Raw genomic sequence first — 16,534 nt, 5'->3', positions numbered from 1 at the left:
CCAAGCCCTTGCGGCCTCACAGGCTGAGGATGAACTACAAAGTTTTCTACACCTAGATTCTGGCCTGCAGCTGCAGAAGATATGCTTGCCAGATTCCCCAACAGAGATCTACTGCGATGTCTCCACACCAACAGCACGACCCTTCGTCACAGCCCCATTTCACCAGGGTGCATTCAACTTGGTACACCAGCTGTCTCACCCAGGCATTAATGCATCTATACGGTTGGTCACACAAAGATTTGTATGGCCCTCTGTCAAATCGGACTGTCGAAGATGGGCCAGTGCCTGTCAACGCTGCCAGTGCTCCAAAATTTCTCGCCATGTTTCTTCCCTTGTTGGCTCCTTCATTCCACCATCCTCCCGCTTTGACCATGTCCACATCGACATTGTGGGACTTTTGCCTGTCACACAAGGCTACCATTATTGTGTGACCATCATAGACCACTTCACCTGCTGGCCAGAGGTAGTTCCAGTGGAGAACATTGAGGCTAACACCATAGCTCGAGCATTTTATGCCAACTGGATTGTACACTTTGGAACTCCCCTACAAATCACTACCGACCAAGGGTGCCAGTTAAAGTCCTGCCTTTTCAGGGACCTCAGTAACCTGATGGGAATGACTCACTTTCGGACCACTGCATTTCATCCTTCCTCCAATGGCATGATGGAGCGAATGCACAGACAGCTCAAGGCCGCCATATGTTGCCATATGACAGAGCACTGGGTGGACATCTTATCCACCATACAATTGGGAATCAGAGCAGCATGGCACGAGGATCTCAGTGCTTCTGCAGCAGATTTGGTATATGGCCAACCACTACGCCTACCCGGCGAGTTTCTTGTCGTCCATCCTGATGCAGGACAACTGGAGGCCCCGGGCCTTATCCAAGAGCTTCGGCAGCACTTTCGTGAACTCCGACCAGTTGGTGGCACAAAACACGATAAGTCGAGAACATTCGTTTTCAAGAATCTTGCCACATCCACTGAGGTCTTTGTTCGCCGCGATGGTCCAAAAGGGTGCTTGCAACATCCTTATGAGGGGCATTTCCCTGTTGTTAGTCGCTCAGGAAAAACTGCGACTATCCAAATGCAAGGTAGGCAGGCTACTGTTTCTATCGATCGCCTCAAACCTGCATACACCATCCATGACATCGTTCCAGAGGACCACGACATACCACGTCCTGCTGCTGGGATGGCCGCTCCAACGAATCATCTGGATGTCAACATCGTGCCTCCCCAAACTGCAAAACGTCGATCCGGCGCCAAATCCGCTTTCCTAACCGCCTCCAAGGTGGTTTCTGGTATATTGTGCGCAAGTCACTGGCATGGGGGTACTGTGGCGGTACATCGCGAAGACATCTACCGCGCTACACCAACCATGCGGCTATCAGCACCGGCTGTCCCGTCGGTGTTTGTACACCACTGGGCCAGAATGCAGCGCACCCTCCAGGAGTCCCGTTAGCCCGGATGCCAAGGGGATTATCACCCCTCCTCCGTGCTGGCTAGCAGGCTGGTGAGAAGGAAAGAAGAGACAGTTCCAGTCTGCCTCTTAGCACGAGTAGGCTGTTGTGCACTGTAGACACATGTAAATTTGTTAGCGCACTCGACGGCGCAAATAAATAGTGTGCAACAGTAGACATATTGTTTATTCTAGCATGGCCTACCTGCCCCTCCCGAATAATCAGTAGCCTTCCGGCTACAATCGACAAATGCGCAACTCAAAATGTGTTTGTATTTATCGCGGTGTGGATCCGCAATATTTTCCAGCACTGTTCCATAAAATTTACATTAAACGAATGAAAATTGCTGGAAAGGATTATCCAGAAAACACAGAAAAATTAAAAAAAAAAAAACTATTTTCATGGATTCACAGAACATTTTAATATTTGTTTTATTCATTTTATCATATAGTTTTAGTTAAAGAAATATAGTTTATTTAAATCAGTTTTATTTTTGCGATCTGGCACAGACTTTATAGAAAAAAAATCAAGTAAAATAATAGTAGTGGCTTGGATATAAGCTCGAAATAAAATCTCACACATAGAATGATTTATGAAAACTATGTACTTATTTATCCATAAATCAGAACGAACAGTAGCAGTTTTTTGGTTATGTTTGGGATAATTTTTCTTTAGCATGTTCATAGATTCGTGGTTGTTTATGCCACCTTTTTGTTTTAGCTATGTTGTGATTGTCTCAACTGCAATAGTAACTAGTATTATCGGACTTATCTGGCTTATGAACGCTTTAAGTACCTCCGGCAAAGGTTCGTTCTCAAATTTTGAAGCTCGAAGGTGTACAGTAAGTTCCTTATTTAAAAAATTGGTTGTCTGTAAAGTCGGTTTACGGACGGTAGTTTAACGTGACAACGTCATAACAAAACATTGATGAAATAATGAATGCATACTTTCATGAATAAAATTAAATCATTTTTATTGAATTATCTCTATTTTAAATGGATACAAAGAAGGAGTGAAATGAAATCTACAATTTAATTGATAAATTTTGTTTTATTTGCACTCATTAATTCAAATATGTTTATTACATTAACGAAGAGATTATTTCATCTATAACTTTTATACATGTTTGCTATTTAACTTCATCCAATCTGTGATATTCTGTTAAGGATAGGACAATGATTGGACAAGTAGGAAACGAATGGGAGTGTTTGAAGTTTAATGTGCCTCGAAAAAGTCAAATCAATGTTTGTTCCAATCGAGTGGAAGAGAGATAGATGCGGCGAAAGCGTACAATGAGCGTAACGGGACAATGTGAGAAATGGGACACTTTTTCGTGCATGCAGCCGGCGTTCATCGATTTATTATACGTTGTAACGTCAAAAAAAAAATAAAAGGCCACGAGATTTTGGTTTTTCGTTGTCATGGACCAGGTTCCCGAGTGTTTGCGGTGCATCAGAGGAGCAGACTCGACTCACCGCCTGAGGTCGAGCTTCTCCTTGACGGGGCGGCCCTGGACGAGGCGCGAGATGCCCGACTCCGCGTCCGAGGCGCCGCCGGCGGCCTCCTCCTCGCCGTCGTCGGGCACGTGCAGCCTCTGCAGCAGGTCGGCCTGCTGGCGCGACCGGCGCGTGTGCTTGTCCGCCGCGGGCAGGGCCTCCTCGCGGCAGGCGGCGGCGTCGAGGTCGGAGCAGAAGGGCGGCGGCTCGGTCGCCACGTCGCGCGCCGCGGCGCCGGGGCGGAACTGCCGGCCCGTGGTCAGGTAGCGGTCCGCGCGGGGCGCCGGCCTCTGGCGGGACGATGTGCGCTCGGCCTCCCTCGTCGTCGTCGTCGTCGGCGGCGGCACGTCGAACTGGACGCTTTTCTTCCCGGCGGTGGCCTTCTTCGCCGGTGCTTCCATGCTCCCGGGTAGCTCAGTCTGCAGCAACGCCACAGCACAGTACTTCCCCAGAACGACAAGAACCTATTCCGGGTTCATCACAACTTTAAAATGAGTCCCCAGACCGACAAGAACCTTTCCGGGTTTATCACAACTTTAAAATGAGTCCCCAGACCGACAAGAACATATTCCGGGTTTATCGTAACTTTAAAATGAGTCGCCAGACCGACAAGAACCATTCCGGGTTTTATCATAACTTTAAAATGAGTCCCCAGACCGACAAGAATCTTTCCGGGTTTATCATAACTTTAAAATGAGTCCCCAGACCAACAAGAACCTATTCCGTGTTTATCATAACTTTAAAATGAGTCCCCAGACCGACAAGAACCATTCCGGGTTTATCATAACTTTAAAATGAGTCCCCAGACCGACAAGAATCTTTCCGGGTTTATCATAACTTTAAAATGAGTCCCCAGACCGACAAGAACCTTTCCGGGTTTATCATAACTTTAAAATGAGTCCCCAGACCGACAAGAACCTATTCCGGGTTTATCATAACTTTAAAATGAGTCCCCAGATCGACAAGAACCTTTCCTGGTTTTATCATAACTTTAAAATGAGTCCCCAGACCGACAAGAACCTTTCCGGGTTTATCATAACTTTAAAATGAGTCATTATTATAACCATAGTCATTTCCCCCAACATCTGTTCCTATCGATAAATTTTCGGCAGTCTCTCACGGCCATTATCTGAAGTAGCTTTGGCTTCTGGGTTGGTAAAGCCGTGTCCCTTGGCGAATGATTCACCGACATTTAGGGTAGGTAACGGCTCCCTGATGGTGACTGCAATGTCGACCGAAACTTTGGTGAATTATTTTTTTTGCCAAGGACACGGCTACAACCCAGAAGACAAAGCTACATTTTTTCGTATCATCATTTTTTTCCCCCGAGACATTGTATGGTCAAAAACAAATTAGGTCCTGAACGAAAGGGCCTGGATATACCAAAGTGTTTAAAGAATTTTATATTTATTTCCGAATTAAGATATAAATTTGAATTATCGTACCTATCATTTTCGAGTCACCACAGACAAAAGAATAACCCCCCCCCCCCCCCCCAAATACAAACCTACCCGAGTGACTGTAGTGTGCCTAGTACCTATTATGGGCCTATTCAAGGTTCTGAATATCATGTATCGAATCATATCGCTATCGAGTTGCATCGACATCGTGATGACTTTATGAATGTAAATATTGATTCGAATAAGCACCCTGGCTTCGAGGGGCCATGTGATTGAAACCTCGAGGTAGGCTGGGGAGGTTTTTAAGGGCTCCGCCTACCCGGGCACACACACGGTGCGCAGAGCTTTAGGAAATACAACGCGACTTCAAAAATATTCAAGATATCCGATTGGGGTCTGCTTTCGAAAAGCATTTAAGAGTTCGCTGAGGGCCGAAAAGTACTTTTGATTTCGGATTAAGTTTTTAAAGTGTATTTTTATAAGAATTAAAATGGTAATTTTAAGGCGTAAAACAACCAGTACAGATTCTTGAAGGTACTTAAGGGACTGGCATTACACCTTTATCTTCATTTCTCGGCCATGTAATGTTATGGTCACCGCTCAAATTTCACAGATATCCTGTGACGACGAGAAGACTACGCGCCAGTTCAGACCCTTGAGCTTAGAGGCTATACCGCGCTAGAAATACCAGCGATCGTCGCGCTTATCATCCCGCCTCACTAACACACACACACACACACACACACACACACACCTGACGAGGCAGGCCCCTTAAGGAATGCGGTCCATTACGAAGTGCGTCTGTATAGATTGGATGGACGTTAGCCCCAATCAGGCGGTATCCACTGGTTTAAATCTGTTAGGAAGATTAAATGTATGCATCGTCCAAATGCTGCACTTGGAAGAGGATATATCCTCTTGTAGTAATGAAATTTGCCATCATCCGTGGGTCTAGTGAGTTGCTGAGTGTAATTAAAGAGTTTACTGACCGGGAGGGCGCCAGGCTAGCTCGTGCGTCTAACGGAATTCATGCTGATCGTGGATCGTCTGCACCAGCGGTGACTCACTAGGCTCATAGGTTTGTAGATCGCTGAATAAAAAAATAACTAGCTGCTTCACAGGTGCACAGTCTCGGGGAAGCACCACAACGCCGAAATACCACAACGCCGAAATGCCAAATTGACCACAACGCCGACAGCTAGAAAACTGCTGTGTACCACAATGCCGAATTACCACAACGCCAAAATACACTAACGCCGAAAAATGTCATTGCAGGACTGCCACAAACATTAGGTTAGGTTAGACTAGGTTAGTTTAGACTAGGTTAGGTTAGACTAGGTTAGGCTAGGCTAGGCTAGGCTAGGCTAGGATAGGCTAGGTTATATTACGTTAGGTTATGTAAGGTTAGGTTTGATTGTGGTATTTCGGCGTTAAGGTACATTTAAGAAACACACACAAATTCATTCAGTTGTTAGTTCGGCGTTGTGGTACACAGCAGTTTTCTAGCTGTCGGCGTTGTGGTACACAGCAGTTTTCTAGCTGTCGGCGTTGTGGTCAATTTTGACATTCGGCGTTATGGTATTTCGGCGTTGTGGTAACGACCCCACAGTGTCCAGCACAGCATGCTGATTACTGACTTATTAACAACGACTTGTAAATGACTGGAAACGACTTGCAAGACACGTTAGTTTTATTTAGACATGTCACTCTGCAATTGTGTCTCGTGCTGACAAGACGGCGATCGGTTAGACGGTGTCGTAGTTTAACGACGTCATACATACCAACATCCTATTATATATATATATATATATATATATATATATATATATATATAAATTATTGCTAATTCCTTCTCAATTTTTGAATTTTCTCCCAGATGACTAATTTTTTATTCCTTTGGGTGTTTGATAAACACCTAATCTGTATCAGTGCCTTAAAATGTTTCCGTTTTTGTCTGTTATGTTTAAGTGGTGAAAGAGAATGCCTCGCTCTTGTATTGTGACAGGTTGTAATAAAGGTTACGGCTTTAAACCTTCAAGTTATTTTTGTTATACTTACCTAACGACCCAGTTAAAAGAAAAAAAAATGGCAAGCTGCAATACCAGGAACATTAAGAGTTGAAATCTTATTTATATTAAAAATAATTACTGGATTAAAAATCACATTCGAAAGAATGACACCTACTTGAAGATAACGAAATATCCTTCATTTAAATGCGCAATTAACATTTCAAACTATCTTTCTTATAGGGGATCCCAGTTGGTTTGGGTTCAGTATTCTCTCTCAGCACTCCAACTTTCAACTGACGATTGCGGCAAAGTTACAAGTTATTGCTCCCAAATAAATTGAAAATCATAAAACTGTGACCGAAGTTTAAAACTAAAAACACGTTTATGCGAAACTCCCATTTAAAACGATGTTAATAATGGGTTAAACTACTACTAGCGCCTATAGTTCGCAAGGCCACCGCGAGCTTCAATAAGCGGACGGAGAATGAAGGCAATGGCCGTGGTTTGTTTACATAATCAGTGGATTGTTTGGTCGACAAATTACAAGGGGTGGTCACCAAGAATAAAAACTGGGGTTGTGCTATTCGCTCATTGGCTACAGGGGTCCACACTTGACTCGCGTGGGTGCGTTCCGCCAGCAGGGACCGCTGCTGATGGAGTGGGGACCGGACTTTGATGCCTCAGCAGGCACAAGGTCCGACTCCAATCGCATGGCTCCAAGACCCATTCTTAAAGTGGTGCCTCCCATTTAGGTCAAGATTTTGTATTTACATTAATTACAGATACACTTGTAGACTTTTTCAATTGTTTAACTTCCACGAAATGAAAAATATATACAGCGCATACTTTTTGCATAATTAGCTGCCAAAGTTACAATTTTAACGTTTTTGGGTTGTACAAATAAGGAGAATTTTATTTATTTATTGCAGAACTGAAACTTTTTGGGTTTAACTGCAATGTCTCTGGCTACTTCTATAAATGGTTTGAATTTATTTCAGAAACTATAAGTTAATTTTACCTGGCATTTCAAAATTCTCAAATTTGTTACGGTTTTGACAGCCAAGAGACATGAAATGAGTTTTTGTGATAGACAAGTATTTTTTTAATCTAAAGTCACACCTCACATTAAGGGAGGGTCGTATTAATTTTTTTTTTCAATTGCTATTATAAAATATTTACAAAATTTACAATTAATTTGAAAAGATTTTAAACTGTGTCCACTTAGGAATTTATATATTGTTTTGTCTCTCCATCCCATTTTTTGTCTACCATCCACGTAATTAAAATAAAATTTAAACAAACATTTTGGTGCTATTCTTACGAGAAACGAATAATGACTTTAAACAGTTGCAAAATTGTTTATATTGTCACGGAGAAAATAAATTTACAACCGGTAAATATTAAGGGATTTAAAAGGATTTTCTGTTTCTTTCCTTAAAAAATCTTCCTCAGACTTTGCAAATTAACGAACTCGACCGAAATTTTAGATTTTCTATCTTTATATTTGATATATATTAAATTTTATATATTTTATATTTTTAAACTTTTTATTTGACGTTGGTTTTAAAATCTTAGGGACCACGAAACAAAGAAAAAGGTTGACATTATTTGTAATGAACGTAGAAGATACTTTATTAATTACCAGACACTAACTATCTTAAGAAGAGTCGGAAGGCGGCAAACGTAATATTGGGTGCATCCGATACTCAATGACAGGTTGCTTTGCAATGATTAACGCTAAGCTGCTGTGAATCATACGTTTTTAGTTTTTTATATTTGATTTTTACATTTTTAAAAATAAAGGTACTCTTACTAAGCAGCGACTGATATATTTTATCATATGTTTCTCTTATTTATCTCTATTACTTTTTTGATATAATTTTCCCATTTAATAATAATAGTATTTATTATTTTGTTTTCATTCTCCAGTTCCCTAATCATGTCTGGCCACATTCACAACACAAAAATAATTAAAACATTTTTACTCCATTAATTACCATGTTTGACCCGTTATCAACATTCATTTATTTAATTTATTTAAAATTATCCATTGTCTCTCTCCAGATTTAATTAACATACCTCCATCCAGATAGTAACCTTTCATTGAAAATATTTTTAATGCCAAATATATTTTAGGTTCTTTGATTTAAGGTTCGTTAATTTTTTTTAGAAGATAAATATTTGCAGTACAAATAAAAATACGTTCGAAAAAAAATAGCAAAACAACAGCACCAATGTCGACATTTTTCTATTGTTAACATTTCGTTGCAGACATTGCTGTATAGACTGGGGCAGTAAAACACAATCGCACATTGTAGAACAGCTGCACAAAATTTAAATACCAAATATGAATGCGAGTATACGCCATTCAATAAATTTGAGTACTTACTTACCGATGCCGAAAGTCACCTGCGAAGAAAATGTGTACGTTTGTCCGAACTCACGCAGGAGCCATGTTGTTTGTTACAAACCGTTACCTAGCTACCGCGCTTTGCGTGCAAAAGCGTCTTAACTTACAACGAAGCAAATACTCGTTTTTATTGATGAGTAACATCTTATATCTCGGTATATTGCATTTGGTAGGAGCAATTTCGTGAATATAACGGAAAACTGTAACCACTGTGCTGCCATCTGTGGCAGGAGGCGCAAACCCAAGTTAACAAAAAAAAAAAAAACTTTGTAGTATTAACCGTTTAATGAATTTTAACAAGATTGACAGTATTTTAATAAAATTCCTTGTCTAAAATCAGGTCAAGTCTTTTGCCGCTTTTATCGGAGCCGTTTCATTACATAGTTTTAAAATTCGGTCTGATAATCAAATTATTCAATAGTCGACGTAGCTGCTCCGGCAGCGAATTCTAGCGACGGGTGGGAAATTACGTGTGATTCGCGTCCAGAAATGTAGTTGAAAACACACTTCCCGTGTATATTTATCACGCTTGGTGTTATATTAAAGAATTATATGTTAAATTTCGTGTCTGATTTTTGTCATATAAGTGTATTTGCAACACGCGAACATATATATGAATATGCTCACTTTTTTCCACATGACTTCGTCTCATCCTGTTTACGACCTCCGTAGCGCAGTTGAATGCAGGCAGTCTTGTAGTGCAAGGGGTTCTGGGTTCGAGTTCCACAGTAAGGCATGGGCGTGAATATGTATCGACAAATTTGGCCAGAATATGTGCGAAGTCACTAACATCGTCTAAAGAAACTGACAATTTGTCGATAGCAAGTAAAAATAAAGGGATCGTGGTATTCATTAACTAATGCAGAATTTCATTTTGAGGGAATTGGGGATAGAACCTCTTTAATTGCTGTTTGCTATCAAATGTTCTTTTGTTTGTGTGAATTATAGTTTTTTTTGTAGGATTTCGGGGCGTGGAATGTGTATCCCCCAAGCGTACCCCCTAGTGATGTTAGGCTCGTTGGTGATGAATAATCATCAAAAATCCCATCATTTTAAATTTAAAAAAAAAAAAGAGAAATGATTGTTGGATCTTCTGGTTAATGAATCAAAAGTCTTGTGGTCAATTCTCGGCCGGTTCAGGGATTTTTCACTGCACAGAAGAATTATTTTCGAAATTTTACCAAATATTCCTTTAGAAACCAGACATGAGTACTATAAGTTGCAGAGGGAGCTGACCTTGGAGCAATGGCAGCGTAATTGGGACTCCTCTGAAAAGGGGAGGTTAACTCACTCGGTATTTCCGAGAGTGGAAGATCGGCTTCAGTACAAGCACATTGAGTTGACGCATGCCACGGTTCAGCTTCTCTCTGGTCATGGGAATTTCAAGGCCAAACTCCACCAATTTGGTCTAGTAGAGAATCCGGAGTGTGGGTACTACCACATGCTGGACGATGTGAAGCATGTACTCTACCATTGCAATAAGGTCGAGGACCTTCGAGAACAGCTGAGATAGAAGGTGGGTCTGATCGGGTGTGACTTAAACCTCGCGAGCATGGTGGCTCGGAAGGAAAGCTGGCTACTCTTTCGAGAGTTTGCGAGGGGGGGTCATAGGTCGGCTGGAGGCGGCGGACCAACTGCTTCCACCAGCTTGATCATGGCCTTACTCCTGATTGTCTTGGTGTTGTGCTCCGGGGATTCCAGGTGCTTTTGGTGGTGTTGGAGTTGTGCCTGGTGACGGGCCTTGACTGGTGCAGATGTTGCCTGGAATTCCAGTGTCAATCATCCTGATTGAAAGATCTTCCTGGTCCTCCGCTTTAAATGGTGTACCAGGAAAGGGTGTGTAGTGCCTGGGTCTTGGTAGCTACTACTCTGTCCAGTCATGCTACATTTTGACTGTCGTTGGGAATCATGCCTGGCTTCTGGAGTGTCTGTACCGATCACCCTGGTTGAAGAACCATCCTTGTCCTCAGCTTTAAATAGTGTGCTTGGAGGGGGTGTGTAGTGCCATTCACCTCTGGGGCTCGGTTCTGGTTTCCGACCCGGATTTGCTCAGTTCGGTGACAAAGTTAGATGGTTGAAGCCTGTCTGGTGGTAGACCTTGGTGGTCACCAGTTTCCGAAGTTAGTACGTACTGGTTGGGTCTGTGCCTGCCGGGCGGCGGAAACCTGAGGCTAACTTCCTGTGAAACTCTGTCCAATGACTTGCGTAGGCAGTTGGCGGTCCGCAAGTCGGACAAAGCGGAGGAGACTTGTTTTCCAAGTCTAGTTCAGATGTTGGGCTCTGGATTAAACAATATCTGTAAGACGCCTCCTATTCTACCCTAAAAGGGCGCAGACATAGGAGGGGAGGTGGCGGGCGATCCGGTCTTCGGTACAGAAAACAGTGTTCATGATTTCACATTTGAAAGAAAGCTACTTATGTGAGCCACTGTACAACACTGTGAAATTTTTTTTGTACTTTTACAAGGATATTCCTTGAAATCTCAGTTGCCAAACATATCCCTTGTAAAATTGCAAGGCATGCTAAGAACCATTTTTATTTTTACAAAGCTCTACCTTGCAGTTTTACAAATTAGTGATATCGTTGGCAGCTGGGTTTCCAATGATTTTTATTGTAAAAAGTTCAAAAGATTTTCACAATGAACGTACCTATATTCTCACCACACGTTTTAAAGCAGAGTTGTTAGTGAAATAATGATATTGAACTCACCACTGCATATTTGCGTAGTGCGAACTATTTACTCAGAACTCTGTACAAATAACTATTTATCCAATATGTGCGTAGACTTCGGGTTTTATTCACAAGGTTGTCACAAGATTTTGGAAATATATTATTAATTTTTTTCTCATTGCTCCTTGATTCTAATGACTTTTAACACCTGTTTCATACATTTCAGAGAGCATGCTTAACGTAAATCGAAACAAATGTAGCATGGTTTGTGAGATCTTCAATTATTTTTCCTGAGATTATCAAACAACCATATTAACAAGCACACTTATAAAAAATTATAATTTTATTCATACCCTAAAGGAGTTACAATACACGTGTCTTTAAACAAGTTTTCAAATTTAACCAAAATAGCACCGTTGCTCTCAAAAAAATAAAGTTTTTGCACAACATAGTAAGTAAGAATTGACCATTTAATGCGGAAAGTGGTTGAAAAAGTATACACATTTTATGGCATCAAGACGTGCAGAAATTAAATCAGAACGAAGTTACAAATCTGAAAGTCGTGAACACGTATACTTGCAAAGATTACCGCGTGATGAAAAAACTTTTTTTTTTGTTGTGATGCAAATTAATGAATGAATGACTGGGAAATGTTGTTGCCGCTCAGAGTTTCATCGGCGCCGGAGTGTGCGAGCCGCCGTCGTCTTGCGACCTGCGCGGTTTCGGGGGAGGCTTCGGAGCCAGCCGCTTCTTCCTCGGCGGGTCGGCCGAGTGGTTCTGCAGGGACGTCCTGGCGGGTTTCGGGGGAGGCGTCGATGGAGTCGGGACTCCTCCGGGGCGGAGTCTGAGCGTCACTTCGTCGGCGGGCGCGGGAGGCAGCTTGCTCCTGGGGGAAGGCACGGGACGAGGCGCGCCCTCCTCGTGAGGGTGTCCGGGGGGTGTCTCGGGAACACGCGCCGGGGAGTTGTTGTTGTCGTCGTCGTCGTCGTCCCCGCCGGACGCTCGCCTCGCGACGGACAGCCTCAGGGGTTTGGGAGGAGGCACCGGCGGCGGGGTGACTCCCTGCCGGGGAGGCTTCACCGGCGCGGCTGGCAGCCTCTGGCTCCACGACCTCCTGAAGGGCCAGCCGTCGCCAACCCCTGCGGGCCCCGGCTCGCGGAAGCTGAAGGACTTGTGGAAGGCGCGGGGCGGGAACTGCTCCTCTTCCTCGGGGGCGCTGAGGCGCGAGGCGGGTCCCGAGGGCAGCACCTGGACCCCCAGCCTCCCCGCTCGCCCCGGCTTCTGCACGACCACCTCCTCCAGGAACACCTGCTTGGGCGAGGCGGGCGGGGTCTGCTCTTCCTCCGGCGGCTCGTACTTCACCCCGGGGTACATGAGGCCGTGCGCCGCAGACCTGACGGCATCCACCTGAAGAAAAAAATATATAACAACACACCGAATAAAACATTAGACCAATATGAAGATGCTTACATGGGCGTCGCAACCGGGGGGGACGGGGGGGGGACACGTCTCTCCCCCCCCTTCAAAAAAAATAAAAGTCTTCAATTTCGTCCCCTCCGATAATATATTTTAGTTTCGTAGTTTCGTAGTTTCTCCTGATGTTTAAATGAATGATTTTGTGTGGATATAGCACCAACAGATATGTTAACTGTGGTTTTTTTTTACAAATTTGTTCTCTGATAATATTTTTTTTATAAAAAAATAATTTATATATTGCAACCAACTATAATTAGAAAATTTAGGAAAGAAAATTGCCTTAAAACCACCTTTTTGCACCTTCAAACCCCAAATTTTCCCGTGGGAGGACCCCCGGACCCCCCGCTTTTTTTTTCCCCCGGGGGATGGATATTCCTCAACAACTAAATCAATTAAAGTCCCCGACAAAAAATACATCCTTGCGACGCCCATGGATGCTATCACAAGCAAAATAAACAATACCGACTAAAACTAGCACGGTACGACACGATTGTAGACGCACATTTCCTATATACAATAAACTTGCATTTTAAGTCATATTTTTATATTTAATCATTGTTAAACTTGTAGGACCTTGAATTCGTTAAAATTTAAAAAAGATATATGTATCGCATACCTACTTTTTTTTTTCATAAATTATCTGCCATTATTATTTCTTTTTTTACTTTTTTGTGGCGTACAAATAAGAGTTATTAAATGTATTGCAGAATTGAAGTTTTTTTTTAGATATATAAGTTATTATACTGACTACATCATGACATGGTTTGAATTATTTTACTTAAGTAGTAATTGTAATTTTTTTTTGTGTGGCAAACATGACAAATATATAAGCGAAAAAGTGTTTAACATAAATATAAAATAATGACATGAAACGGAAATCACACCCTAATAGCAAAAAATAACATATCAATAACATAAAATATTTCATTACGGAAAAAATTTTCGTTGGTATTATTACTTTTATGACAGAGGATGTGGGTTACCTGACTGTCTAAACCAAAAATAATAGTATGCATATATAGTATACATTATAATGAACGCGAAAGACCAGGACACGATGCCATGTTTGGAGCTGGCTGGCGGACCTGTTCGGCCACTGGTGTTACGTGCCGTGTCACATGCCGTCCACTGACGTAAGGCATGCCACGCGCGCATGGCCGGATTACAAGGGTCGTCGCTACCCCCCCTCCGCCCTCTGCTCATCCAACATCGTCCTTCCTCGGCGCTGTTAACTATCGCTGAGCGGCCTTGGGAATTCCGCAGGCTAGTCGCGCGGAGTGGCGTGAATGGATGCCACCTTTCTCGATGTTTCGGGCGTCGGGTCGGCCTAGGATCACGCGACACGTCAAGGCCACTCTCGTGGGTTCGAGAAGGGCTCCCCAGGTACTTAGGCAACGTCGTCGGCCTCCGCGGGGGTCCCGCAACGAGTTCCGCGAGCGAAGGGAAGTGCGAGATCGGCGAAGAGTGTGAGAGACCCCCCCCCCTCCCCCTCGAGAGTGGCGCGACGCGGAGCGACGGGACCGCGAGAGTGCGACTGAGTGGCGCGAGACTGTGTGTGTAGCCAGGCGCGAGGTAATGGGCGAACCACTGTTGAGTCTAACTCCAGTACGGAGTGCGAACTGTGGAACTTGGAATTCATTGAGTGACTTGCGAATAAACATTTTTAAGTGCCAGTGATCTGTGATCGCACATTTCTAAGTACACTTGTTTATTAGTAATGTAAATATTAGTAATTAATAAAACTGTAATAAAATTAAAATCGTTAAAATAATTGGGTTAACCCTTACGAACCCAGTTCTCCTCACATAGGTCGTAACAATATAAATATATTACAAAATAGAAACTGCAGTGTTTGCAAAGAAGTGAAGTCGAATGAGTTTCCGACAAACAACGGGGAGTAAAAACTTATTGTGTGGATCCTGAGATACGTCACAGTACATACTGACCATTGTTTGAAAAATCTGTTGCATTAAAATACCAACAATTATTGAAATCCCAATGGGATGGAAATTATTTCAAGAACATATTAATTTTTTTTTACATATCTACTTTCAAATTTGCTAGAAACATTTATAATATATTATTAATTAATTAATATTATTAATTATCTTCATTAGTCTGATTAGGTTTAATTTTTTGATATGATATTAAATCATTGAATTTCAAAAAGTACGTCGAAGGATAAGTTAAGCTATGCAAGTTGACGCAGCGCTAACACATTGTGCTCATGTCTGGGAAGACATGGGCCTGATTCCTAATTCAGACGTAATGATTGCAAATTTTTTCATGGTTCTTCGAAATCAATCAGGCAAATGCTGGAAAGCTTCCCAACCACCGATCATAAACGATTAAGAGGTGATATCATAAATAATTTATGATATATATTTTCGTGTGTTTTATCAATGTACTAAATAAATTAAATAAATAATATGAGGAAGTGTTCCAGTATTCGCCAGTGATAATACGAAACTCTGGCACAAAATTAAACGTATTCTTCTTTAAAATAATGAAGAGCGTGATAAATATACGAAAATTGTGTTTTTAACTACATTTATTAAGACGAATCACGCGTATATTTCGCACACGCATCTAGAATTCGTTGCCGGAGGAGTTTCGTTGAATATCGAGTCATTTTATTGCAGACATAAATTTAAAACTACAGTTATATTGAAACGGCTCCAATAAAAGCGAAAAAGGCTTTAAAATTTCCTAACCCCAGCTTTGAACCTGGTTTTCGTCAATGAATTTTATTAAATACTGCCCATTTTGTTAAAAATGTTCAAACTGCTAATACTGTAAAGGTTCCCTTTGACTTTGTGAACTAAAGTTCGCACCATCCGCCACAGATGGCAGCACCGTGGTTACACATTTCCGTTCCATGCGACATCAGTTCCATTCACGAAATTACTCATACCAAATGCCCTATACTGAGAACTAAGACGTTTACGCATAACAAATATTGTTACATGTTTTTAAAAAGTTTAATAAATTTAACAAGTGTTTACTAAAGGAATTTCTTTTAGAATTTTAAAAGACAATTTACATTTCATCTCTTGAATGAACTAATGAAACACAATTAATTGTATGGTGTACAGTTTTGAATTAACGGTTATTATGTAATCTTTGTCGTAAAAACATTCATTTATAGATCATTCATAAATCAATGTGAAAAAAAAAGGTTTCCCAAAACTCCGAAATCTGAGGCCGATATGATTTTGAGAAAATTCTTATTAAGGACTTATTTATGAATGAGATATAATAAAAATGTACAGATATTTGCAATAAAGACTGCATGCAAACAATTACTTGAAACCTGAATACCTCACGATCTAAAACTCGAAAAATAATTATTTTTAGTTTCTCAAATTATTTCATAAACTGTTTTGGAAATAATAAACCCCTTTTTATAAACAATATATATAATAAAGATATAAATACATTTTATTTATAATTATATATACTAAATTTGCATAGAAATCATGGCAAATTCACGGAGGATTTTAAGCATATTTTTTGTGAATATGTTATTTTCTTCCGTCGTTTATTTTACTTATTGTATGGGAATTATCTACATATTCAAATTAAATATGAGAATAAATTGTTATATCTTAGT

General features: G+C 41.5%; 2 protein-coding genes across 2 annotated transcripts in view; both read right to left on the bottom strand.

Annotated features, from left to right (window-relative positions):
- LOC134538609 (cilia- and flagella-associated protein 100-like) overlaps nucleotides 1-3,357 on the bottom strand; it is a 32,099-nt gene extending 28,742 nt beyond the window's left edge. The window contains exons 1-2 of the mRNA XM_063380039.1: nucleotides 2,936-3,357; nucleotides 828-1,031 (exon numbers count right to left, since the gene is read on the bottom strand). Coding sequence (XP_063236109.1) covers nucleotides 828-1,031; nucleotides 2,936-3,357 — 626 coding nt within the window. The remainder of the gene's footprint in view (nucleotides 1-827; nucleotides 1,032-2,935) is intronic.
- Nucleotides 3,358-11,770: 8,413 nt separating this feature from the next.
- LOC134538038 (ovarian-specific serine/threonine-protein kinase Lok-like) overlaps nucleotides 11,771-16,534 on the bottom strand; it is a 37,342-nt gene continuing 32,578 nt past the window's right edge. Inside the window, exon 8 of the mRNA XM_063379011.1 lies at nucleotides 11,771-12,852. Coding sequence (XP_063235081.1) covers nucleotides 12,109-12,852 — 744 coding nt within the window. The 3' untranslated portion in view covers nucleotides 11,771-12,108. The remainder of the gene's footprint in view (nucleotides 12,853-16,534) is intronic.

Source organism: Bacillus rossius, chromosome 13, assembly GCF_032445375.1.
Source record: "Bacillus rossius redtenbacheri isolate Brsri chromosome 13, Brsri_v3, whole genome shotgun sequence".
NCBI lineage: Eukaryota > Metazoa > Arthropoda > Insecta > Phasmatodea > Bacillidae > Bacillus > Bacillus rossius.
The sequence above is the reverse complement of the archived record's forward strand: the minus strand, read 5'-3'. Positions and strand labels throughout refer to the sequence as shown.